Raw genomic sequence first — 12,114 nt, 5'->3', positions numbered from 1 at the left:
GAATATGATCCATGTATTTCGTATGCACATATGAAAATATACAGGAAAATACATTGAAACCTGTTGAAACTGTTCCAAAAATGGGGAATGAGGGCGATGGGAGGAGTGAGATTGACCTGGATGCATTACATTCTTTGTATAATTGATGTACTAATAAAAATATTTGAAATGTACAAATTTTAAAAAATAAATGGATGAGTTTTGACATGTGACAGTTCTAAAACTATCATATCAACAAAGATATAGAACTGATCCCAATTTTTATGCCCTATGTTAATACCTCCTACAACCATAAATTTGTCTGTTCACTTCATATAAATGGAATTACAATGGATCTATTGTTTTTGTATGACATGGTACAAATGTTTGTATGAATTTGGATTTTGTCTAGGAGATTAATGCATGCCATTGTTCCATTTCATTTCTGATGAGTATTCCATAGTGTTGATGTAATATCATTAGTTTATATATTCTATTATTGATGGACATTTGCTTTGTTTTATTCATAAGCTATTATAAATAAGTAGCCTGACCCACTATTGTTTTATAAAGTATTTCAATGGACAGAATTTTTCATTTACTGTGACTAAATATCATATTAACTTAATTTTTATTTTATAGATTGTGTATTTTGATGACTATATCCTAATACAAAGTAGTTTTGTTTTCCTGACATGTCTAGAATGTAATTATCAGAACTGACTGAATTATCAAAATTCGACTGAATTATTGAGTGTTGTTATACACTTTTGTTCCATCAATAGCAGTCAACAAATGACAATTATCTTATATAATGTTATCCATTTATACTTGTGTGTTATCCTGTGGTTTCCATTTCATTTTCCATCCAGTATCATCTTGTTTATATCAGAAGAAAATATTTTAGTATTTTTCAGAGCAAGCTTGCTTGCAAATAATTTCTTTAAACTCTACCTAAAAACGTCTCATCTCAGTCTTAATTTTAAAAGCCACTTTTGTGGGATAGGATTCTAGAATATAATTTTTAATATCAGTTTAAAGATGCAGCTCCACTGCTTCTAATCATTTCAATAAAACAACAGCTGTCAGTCATACTGTTACATCTGTTTAGGTGTCAGTTTTAGGGCTTGAATTCAAGGACTGGGCACAGTCCCTGAGCTCTTTTGCTCTAGACTAGCACTCTGCCACTTGAGCCACAGCTCTACTTCTGGCTTTTTTGATAAGTAATTGGAAATAAGGGTCTCAGGGATTTTCCTGCCTGGGCTGGATTTGAACCGTGATCCTCAGATCTCAGCCTCCTGAGCACCTAGGATTACAGGTGTAAGCCACCAGCACCTGACACCATTGCATCTTTGAAGGTAATGGGTATTAATTTTCCAATCCTTTTCAATATATCCTAGATGATGTTGTCATTATAAGCCATGTAGCCATCATGTGTACAAAATACAGTTTCCTTTTTTTTCCATTTGGGATTTTCTGAACAAATCTTTAGGCTAGTGTCTATAAGACACTAAACAAACCTAAACAAATTTTCTGCTATTACCTCTTCAAATGAAATGATCATTTATGTAAAACAAGTCTGGCTAGCCACATTCCAATACATATTTCTAATCTATAATAAATAAACATTAACACAGTTCATACACTCAATTGGGGGTATCCAATGAGGATAAAAACTATATTTTAAGTCAATGTGATTTTTCCTTAAAACTAAATTTATTCATCTTAAATGTTCCATATTCTATATTCTATGATTTTATATTTAGCATCATGAAATAATGATAAAGGTGTCATTTTTGGTGTTCTGACCTCACAAAAGAAAAAGGTGCAATCTCTATTGGTCTATTCAATTAAAAAAAAAGTAACACCCAGCCATATAAAACTCTGGAGCCACTAATTTTAGAATGAAGTACAAGCTCCTTAACATGAAAACCACCCTTCTCTTTGCCTCACCCAAATGTAATGCTGTTTTGATTTTCTCAACATACTCTTGCTTTTCTAGTCTTTAAAACTAACATAACAAAGGTGGCTCAGTGGTAGAGTGCTTGCTTTGCATCCATGAAGGCCTGGGTTCAATTCCTCAGCACCACGTAAGCAGAAAAAGCCGGAAGTGGCACTGTGGCTCGTGGTAGCCTTGAGCTGAAGAGCTGAGGGACAGGGCCCAAGCCCACAGTTCAGGCACCACAACCGACAAAAATAATAATAATAATAATAATAATAATAATAATAATAATAATAATAAATACTTTACTAGTTTCCTAGGGTTGCTATGACAAAATACCACAACTGAGTGGGTTATACAACAGAAATCAGTCTCACAGTTCTGGAGGCTGTTTGTCTAAAATCAGTGTTATTGTGGGGTTTTTTTGTTTTATTTTGATGTTTCTTTTTGTTTGTTTTGCCAGTGCTGTGGCTTGAATTCTGTGCCTGGGCGCTGTGCATGAACTCCTTTTGCAAAGCTAGCACTACCACTTGAACCACACAGCTCCACTTCCAGTTTATTCTGTGATTAATTGGAGATAAGTGTCTCACAGACTTTTCCTACCCAGACTGGATTCAAACCACAATCCTAACATCTCAGCCTCCTGAGTAGCTAGGATTACATGTGTGAGCCATTGCACCTGGCTAAATTTAAAGTTTTGACAGATCCAGGCTCCATTTGACAACTATGAGTATACTTTGTTGCTACTTGCTAGCTTCTGATGATTATCAGGCAATTTTGGCATTACTTGGCTTGCATCTATATAACTCCAGTCCTTTCCTTCCTTGTCACATGGCAAAAACCCTGTGTGATAAAGACCCAGAAACACAACAAGTCAAAGAAATGTTGAAAATGGGATTGTATTAAACTGCAGAGCTTCTGCAGGGCAAAGGACATAGCTAGTAAGATCAATAGAAAGCCCATGAACTGGGAGAAGATCTTCACTAGCTATACAAAAGGCAAGGGCCTCATATCTAAAATATACTTAGAACTCAAAAAGTCAAATCCTCCAAAAACAAATCCTCAAAGAAACAACTGCCCCATTAATAAGTGGGCTAAAGACTTAAAGACAGACTTCTCTGAAGAAGAAATAAGAATGGACCATAGACACATGAGGAAATGCTCAACTTCTCTGGCCATAAAAGAAATGCAAAGCAAAACAACATTGAGATTCCACCTCACCCCAGTTAGAATGGCTATAATCAAGAACTCTAATAACAACAGATGCTGGAGGGAATGTGGCCAAAAGGGAACTCTACTTCACTGTTGGTGCGAGTGTAAACTTGTTCAACCACTCTGGAAAGCAATATAGAGGTTCCTCAAAAGACTACATATAGAGCTCCCCTATGACCCAGCAATCCCACTTCTGGGCATTTACCCAAACGATCACAAACAAGGCCATACTAAAGCTACCAGCAGAACTATGTTTATCACAGCATTATTCACCATAGCTAAGATATGAAAACAACCAGATGTTCCTCAGTAGATGAATGGATCAAGAAAACGTGGTATATATACACAATGGAATTTTATGCTTCCCTCAGAAAAAAATTATATTAAATGAAGTAAGCCAGACCAAAAGAAGTATAGATCCCATGGTTTCCCTCATTTGCAATAATTAGTATATGTGTAGGATAATTTTATCAGATGCGCAGAAAAGCTCAAAAGCTACGTACATGTGACCATTTAAGATGATGCTAAGTGAAAAGAACCCTAAGATATGGACACAAGAGATCTTTTGTTGTTGTTTTTAATGTACTATGTGATATTTTTGTTTCCTTTGTATGTTCTTCCCCCATGGTATATACCCTGTGGTCACTGTGTTTGATTTTGGTGCCCTGCATCTTGTCTATACATTTATCAGATTTGGAGAGGGGAAGGGGAATAACAAAACACTAAAACAAGGACATAGGATGACCCATTGCAACAATGAGACCCACAAGACACTATATTGGAAATGAACTTTACAACTTCAGTGTGGGGGAGAGAGGAGTGAGGGAGGTGGGTGAGGGAAGGGATAGTGGGAAAACAACAAGGGAGGGGTACCAATGATCGACAAGAAATGTACTCATTGTCTTACTCATGTAACTGTCACCCCTCTGTACAGCATCTTTACAATAAAATAATTTTTAAAAACCTGTGTGTCCCTGTATCCACATGATCACCTTCTATAAGGCTACCAGTCCTTATTAGGGGCTTACTCTATTCCTGTACAACCTCATCACAGCCATGTATGCAATGGATTCCAATGTATTTCACTCACATTCTAAGATACTAGGGTTTATGATCTCAACATAATCTTTTTGGAGGAATACACAACTCAATTTACAAATAAACACCTACATAAATGTTAATGTAAAATTCCCTCTGCACTTCCAGATCAAAGCTAGTCAGTATATGATAATCAAATGGCTACAGACATTAGTTTAAGATTGAATGTGTGACTATGGGACAGTAAGAGATGAGAGGGTAGTGTTTAGGCTCTGGTGTGTTTAAATATATTAGAAAGTATGCTTTATAATAAAAGAATTGGTATACAAGGGTAAGTTATATTTTTCCAATGTTTTCCATAAATCATATGCAGAATTATTTTTAGAACTGTTTATATTTTCTGGCCGATTCTTTCCCCTTCCAGGTATTACTGGCTTTAGGAAACATCACACTGGTCTGCACAGAAAGCTAAGCCCCAAGAGTCTTTCCTGTGCCCATGTACTGCCTATTGAGCTTTTTTCTTCTTCTTTTTTTTTGTTGGTCATGGGGCTTGAACTCTGGGCTTGGGCACTTTCCCTCAGCTCGTCAGCTTAAGGTGAGTGCTCTACCGCTTGAGCCACAGAGCTGAGTGCTCTACCGCTTGAGCCACAGAGCCACTTCCAGTTTTCTAGTGCTTTATTGGAGATAAGAGTCTCATAGACTTTCCTACCTGGGCTGGCTTTGAACTGTGATCCTCAGATCTCAGCCTCATGAGTAGCTAGGATTCTAGGCATGAGCCACCGGCATCTAGCCTTTTTCTCTTTTTGAACATTTTGCTACCTATAACAAATTTCAGGATATTTGCTACTTTCATCAAAATCTTTTAAGTGTTAAAGTATATTAATGTCCTGTTTAGAAAACTTGGGAGAGGATTTCATTATTGCACTTGACATAAATTATTCAACCATCCTACACCTCACAATGTCTCATCAGGCTCAAAATACTGTTCCAAAAATGGGGAATGAGGCGATGGGAGGAGTGAGATTAATCTGGATGCATTACATTCTTTGTATAATTGATGTACTAATAAAAACATTTGAAATGCACAAATTTTAAAAATAAATGAATGAGTTTTGACATTTGTGACAGTTCTGAAACTATCATATCAATGAAGATATAGAACAGCTGATTCCAATTTTTATGCCCTGTGTTAATACTGAGAACTAACCTCTGGGACTGAGATTGGCAACCACCTCCAAATCACATACACTGTGGGAAAAGACATTTCCTGGAAAAAAAAAAATGAGTGTGGCACAAAAAAAGGGAGAAAATAATCGTGGAAGATAAAATCAACTCTGACTCATGACTGACCGGGTACCTAATACTGAATGTTCTGATTAATGCTATGCTTGAATGGCCCTAACAACACTTGTATTTTGGCATGTGGCTGTTGCTATGGGGAAATTGATCATTAAAGATGAAGTTAAACATTGTAAAGAAGCTTTTTAAATGAACTGAGGGTCATGATGTTAACCCACAGTTAGACACGCAGGTACTTTTTTCTATCACAGCTTCTCAAAAGTATAGAAAAGCAAAAATCTAAGTATTGAGAGCACCGTGGGTATTTGATCTACTGCACTTATAAAACTAATCAGGACCTGAGTCCCTACTGAATAAAAAGAGAAGACAAGATTGCTGAAATAGAGGCATACAAAGTGATCAAACTATGGGCTGAAGTTAAATGGTTTTCATCTTCATAGTAGAATGTTGTCAGTATCTAAAAATAAAACGCCTACAGATGATAAAGTTTTTCCAGTAAGAAGAGCTCTATTTTTCATTTACCCATAATTAGGCATAAATAAAATCCAGCCTTAGAAACTACTTATATTGCAAGACTACTTATCACAACAGCAGGAATATTTTGTTGAGGCAGTAAACAATTCACATAACAAATACAGATATCCCAGACTGAAAAACAGAACAAACATTTAAAGAATTCAAGTAAATATACTGTTTTTGTATCAACATTCTTTCCACTGTACCACACTGTCTTCAGAATTAAAAACCTCATATTCTTTAGACAGGGTTGTCCAAGAAAGAACTTTTACCCCCAAATTAAGAGAATAGAGAGCAATATTTTTGCCACTTAGACGACAAGGAAGAAAGAGTATTCCCCTCAATATATGCTATTGTCCAAGAAGAAAGGATGAAAGTCAAAGAAGGGGCAAGGAAAGGAAGTAGAGGGGAACAGAGGAGAAGGGAGGAAAGGAAAAAGGAGGAGAGTGAGGAAACAGACTTTATATTAGTTTCTACCCTAGACTAGACAAATTTGGTTTTTATTAGGGAAAGCAGGTTGGAGTATAATTGTTTTTCCTTTCTGAGACTTTAAAAAGCCAGTTTTAAATAGTGTAAAGATATATCATTAGATACAGTGAAAATTTTCACAATAAAAAAGTAGAAAAAAAAGATCATTAGGACAATAAAAGATTTGCTTGTATATTATTTAGAGTTCTTAAAATGTCTGATATTTTGAAGTACTTTTTAACAGAGTTAGAGGGTCAAGGTATTTTTATAGATCTCCTTAGTTTGATTAATTTCCACATTGAATACAACACTAATAATTATAGTTTATGGATTTCTGTAAAGAATTTTAGCCATACACATATATATACATACACACAAATATATATACATGTGTATATATTTATGTATATGTATAGTCTTGAATATGAATGTGTGTTTCTATCTATGTATGCATGCACTCATGCACATGTGTATTTCAAAATTATGAGTTGACATTTGTCAATAAGTGTTATTGCTTCCTCACTAAACCTGGTCCCTGAATTGAATAGTGTGTCACATGTAAGCTGGATACAGTATATATATATATATATATATATATATATATATATATATATATATATATATATATGTATGTATGTCTGTATGTATGTATGTATGTCTATATATACACATATATATATTCTTTAGTTGGGGTCAAGAGGTCAGAGGCCAATAGATAGGGCTATATTCTCGAAGAAACTTTGTTGTGAGTAGTATGTGTTTGAGAAGATTGTGTTTTTGAGGGGAACCTTGGATTTGACTTCAGGTCTGTGGTCAATGGAATTTTCTTGCAAACATAGACAAATGAATCTCGAAAATGACAAGAATGTCATTTCTTATTTCTTTAGGCTTAATTTTTCTAGTTTGTAGAAAGAAGAAAGAATATTCTGGAGCCAGGCACCGGTGGCTCACGCCTATAAAAGTCCATGAGACTCATCTCCAAAGAACCACCAGAAAACTGGAAGTAGCACTGTGGCTCAAGCAGTAGAACATTGGCTTTGAGCTGAAAAGCTCGGGGTTCAAGCCCCATGACCAACAAAAAAAAGCAACCCCCCCTCCAAAAAACCCCAGAATATTCTGGAGGACAAAACTAACTTGCAAAAGTTTGGCATTTTTACTTTCCTTACAGATAATTACAATGAAATCCAGTTTAGGCTTTCAATAAACCATAGTTTACTAATTTTTTTCTAGTTTACAATTTAGTTGCTATCATTTAGACTTGGTTGTTCTTTCAGAACATGTAAGAGAGAGTTGCAAAAAAACAATACATACTGTTTCTAGATTTCCACAATTAAACTTGAGTATGTTGTAGCTCCATTTGCAAAAAGTCTGAATTTTCTTTTTTTTTTTTTTTTTTTTTGTCGGTTGTGGGGCTTGAACTCTGGGCCTGGGCGCTGTCCCTCAGCTCTTCAGCTCAAGGCGAGCACTCTACCACTTGAGCTACAGCACCACTTCCGGTTTTCTGGTGGTTTATTGGAGATAGGAGTCTCATGGTCTCTCCTGCCCGGGCTGGCTTTGAACCGCGATCCTCAGATCTCAGCCTCCTGAGTAGCTAGGATTACAGGCGTGAGCCACCAGCGCCCGGCTAGTCTGAAATATTTTTCCATTGCCAGAGATGAGACTGGAAAGTCTATCTCAATTGGCAATGGAATTTTAGAAAAAAAGGCAGCATTATACTATGGATAATCATAAATATGAAGACAAGAAACATATGTGTGTGTGTGTGTGTATATATGTGTGTGTGTGTATGTATATGTATCTATATATCTATATATAGATATATAGATACATATATAACATTTGTATTGTAAGAACCTTAGGTGTAAGCCCTACTGTAGGATGGGGGAAATTAGCACTTCATGGCTGTGAGTATAAGATACCATTTTTATAATCATCTTTATTTCTTCCAACAGAGAAGAAAACTACTATCTTACTTTAGGATTATAAAGTAAAAATGGGTCAGGACCATTTCTTCTTGCCTATATCCCTTTTATTTGGTCACATTTCCTCTCCTGACACTATTAGTCCAGAATTACATTTTTTAAAAAATGACTTAGTTGAATTTTTATCCTTTGAAATTACTCTCACTAGATTTCTTATAAATCAAATCTTTGCTGAAGTGAATTTTCACTTATTTTTAAAATTCTCAGTCCCTAAGGAGCACTATATTCTTTGAGTTATTTTGGTTAGGATTTTATAATTTAGTTTTGCCTAGAGTTAGGATTTCAGATGATTTAAAGCATTTTCAATTTTCCTTTTAGTAGTAACTCATGAAATATACCTAGCCTTTTAGAAGATATATATTTTTCAGGGAAAAAAAGTCCCCAAATTTTCATATTCCTATAGACTCACACCACTTTAGAGAAGCTATCTAATTTAAACAGTTTCAAAAACTAGTCTCACTCAAACATTGCTATTTAACTTTCCAAAGAAGCTTGAGATGTTCACAGAAATTTGTGAATCCTGACTATCACATTTAAGTTACTCACCAGAAGTTCTTTCTTATTCATTAGGTTTCACTAAGTACTTCACCAAGAAAGAGATAAAGAGATAATACTTAGATAAAAATACTGTTATATCTTATCTGTCTCCTCGGAAGTGGTAAATCTAAGGCAGGTTTTGTGGTAAATCTAAGGCAGGTTTTATCAATGTTTGAATTATTGACATTTTGGGTTGGGTTTTTCCTTTTTGTGGGGGGACTGTCATGTGCAAGGTAGAAAATTAGCAATATCTCTAGCTACTTTTTTTTTTTTTTTTTTTTTTTTTTTTTCGATCGTGGGGCTTGAACTCTGGGCCTGAGCACTGTCCCTCAGCTCTTCAACTCAAGGCTAGTACTCTACCACTTGAGCTACCGAGCCACTTCCGGTTTTCTTGCAGTTTATTAGAGATAAGAGTTTCACATACTTTCCTGCTGGGACTGGCTTTGAACCGTGATCCTCAGATCTCAGCCTCCTCAGTAGCTAGGATTACAGGCATGAGCCACTGGTGCTCAACAATCTCTATCTACTTCTAACAAATAGATGCCCATAATAAATCCCTACTCACTCCTAGAGGGAAAAGGAGGCCACAGATGCTGCTAAACCTCCTACTATGCACAGGAAAGCCTTCTACACCAACTGATAATACAGCCTAAAATGTCACTAGTATAAGTTAATAGTGTCTTACCTTGGTTCTTATGAATGTACATGTAACAAAAAAAAAATGTCCCCAGACATTGTCAAAGGTCCCTGGTAATGAGAGGTAGGAATTCTGGGGGAAGGCAAAATAGCACCACAGGAGAACTGCTACTCTATAAATAATACAATTTTATACATCACCTAAAGATTGTAGTAGACTACAATAGGTTCTTTTTTTTTATCAGAGGCATATAACAAGGGAACAAAAACTTTATGTCAGTGAAAAATGAGTCATTTTCTGTGCAACAACATCTGATTGCAACTGAATCTCAGGTAATTTCAAAGTCATTGCTCTGTAAAAAGAACCACTCACTTGTAAGTTCATCTTCATCAGTTTCTCCCTCAAATTCTTTTCTGTTCAGAGGGTTTACATCCTCTATCTGTGGTGAAGTTGTCATGGTACTACTCTGTTCTTTGTTTGCTTCACATTCTTGAACATAGCTGCTTTCAAACTTATGTAAGGTTAAGACACTACAAGAAGCAGGGATAACTATTTCCTTCTCCAAAGTTAATGCAGAATTATCAACTAGCAGATCCTCACTTCCTGATTTTAGATTTTGAAAGAAACAGTCTATAGGGAGATGTCTGATAAGATTATGAAGACACTGGAACAAAACTGTTTGATTCCTGAAATAAAAAAACAAACATAATTTACCAAATCAAGGCAACATAAAACCATAAAAAATACTGTTGTCATCAATTATTATTGATTTGCAAACAGCATAATCACAAATAAAACAAAACCGCATATGATCATTGATAAAATTCTGACTACAGCCTTCCAATTTACATAGCCTATACCAATTCAGTTAATAATATTTACCGAGGTACTTCCTGATTTTTATTCCTGAGTAGTAACATCAATAAAATAGGTTTTAAGTTCCACTATGGAAACAAGGTAAAAGGAGATTTAGTGGTGCACATAAACGAAACTCAAAAATTAAGATACCTTTTTAATCTGTAAATATTGCCAAATCAATTCATTTACCACATACCAGGTATGGCTCTGAATTGTCCCACAATAGTATCAAACTCTTCACGGAGACCTCATGCTCACTATGTTCACACATGCTACCTTTCTCTGGATTGATTCCAACTTGAGATGCATTACCTGGTATATATTGTTAAAATGCCTTCAAATTGTGTTCTTTGTTTCCACTTGAAGAGTGTCCCATAGACATCTCTTGGCTCTATACAAACGCATATTTCTGGAAATTCTTTGATTACTTCACAATTCATGTATTCTACAAGCCACATCTTCATTAAATTCAGGGCACTGTCAGATGATGTGACTTGAAAACAGTTTTTGTTCAACACTGTGAGAAGTGCAAAAAGATCTTCTATATGCACTACAAAGAAATAGTTCACAAGTTCTATCATTAAAATCAGTGCATTATCAAATCATCTCAAAATGTTCTGATTCAATTAAGTATATGATTAAAAAGTATGTACAAAATTACCTGTTGGTTTCTTCTCTGGAAATGTCAGTAGGAATTTCTCGTTTGAAAGATCTTCAAGACTTATATAAAGTCTGCCACATGAAATAAAGCGATTTTCAGGACTTTTACCATTTTCTCTCTCCTTAGTTTGTAGTAGCACAATACAACAAAATTTATTCAATGATAAAAGTGGTGAAAATGATGTCACACCAACAATTATCTCCTCACACTCTTTCTTAGATGGCTGTTCACCAACAAAGCTTTCCTCTTCCTTGTGAGGCAACTTGATCCTTTTTGCCTCAGATCCTATTTCATGTGGTGCTGAGAAAGAATCCGTAGTCAATCTAATCACCTTATTTTGACAGTTAATTAACCGAGAGACAGGGTTATAGGTTTTATCGATTAATAGCGATAACGTCACATCATTCAGGGAACTGAAAGAAATAGAGCATGGCTTACTCTATAAACTCTGCTTTTAAAGTCAAATAGATGATTAAATGCTCATATAAACAACCAAAAATCCATTCTCTTTTTTAAGGAAAATATTATTTCAACTGTAAATGTAACGAATGATTTAGAGAAAATGGAAATTATGGAAAGAAAATATGGAAAGCAGAGAAATATATTAAGTAATACCAAGGATAAATCATCAAAATCGAACGTATTGTTCAGTTTCCTCAAAATATACATTAGAAGACCACATATATTGACATACATTCACACACACACACACACACACACACACACACACACACACACACACACACACACACACACACACACACACACACACACACACACACACACACACACACACACACACACACACACACACACACACACACACACACACATCAAGTCTGATTTATAGAGCTTATATTGGTCCAGGATTTATGTAATCAATTTGAAATTGAGACAAGTAGGAAAAGTAAACTTCTACCAGGGTTAATTTCTGGTGGGTAATTAAATATATTTTAAAGTCCTTGGGTTTTTAGGTATACACTGA

The 12,114-nt window shown here is 35.3% G+C and overlaps 1 protein-coding gene across 1 annotated transcript in view; it reads right to left on the bottom strand.

Moving 5' to 3' along the window:
* Window positions 1-12,114, bottom strand: part of Fancb (FA complementation group B) — a 28,977-nt gene that overhangs the window by 1,991 nt on the left and 14,872 nt on the right. The window contains exons 7-9 of the mRNA XM_070039407.1: window positions 11,130-11,542; window positions 10,781-11,018; window positions 9,983-10,296 (exon numbers count right to left, since the gene is read on the bottom strand). Of these exons, the coding sequence (XP_069895508.1) occupies window positions 9,983-10,296; window positions 10,781-11,018; window positions 11,130-11,542 (965 nt within the window). The remainder of the gene's footprint in view (window positions 1-9,982; window positions 10,297-10,780; window positions 11,019-11,129; window positions 11,543-12,114) is intronic.

Source organism: Dipodomys merriami, unplaced genomic scaffold, assembly GCF_024711535.1.
Source record: "Dipodomys merriami isolate MVZ:Mamm:240054 unplaced genomic scaffold, mDipMer1.0.p SCAF_3, whole genome shotgun sequence".
Classification (NCBI taxonomy): Eukaryota; Metazoa; Chordata; class Mammalia; order Rodentia; family Heteromyidae; genus Dipodomys; species Dipodomys merriami.
This window is presented reverse-complemented; position numbering and strand designations above follow the sequence as displayed.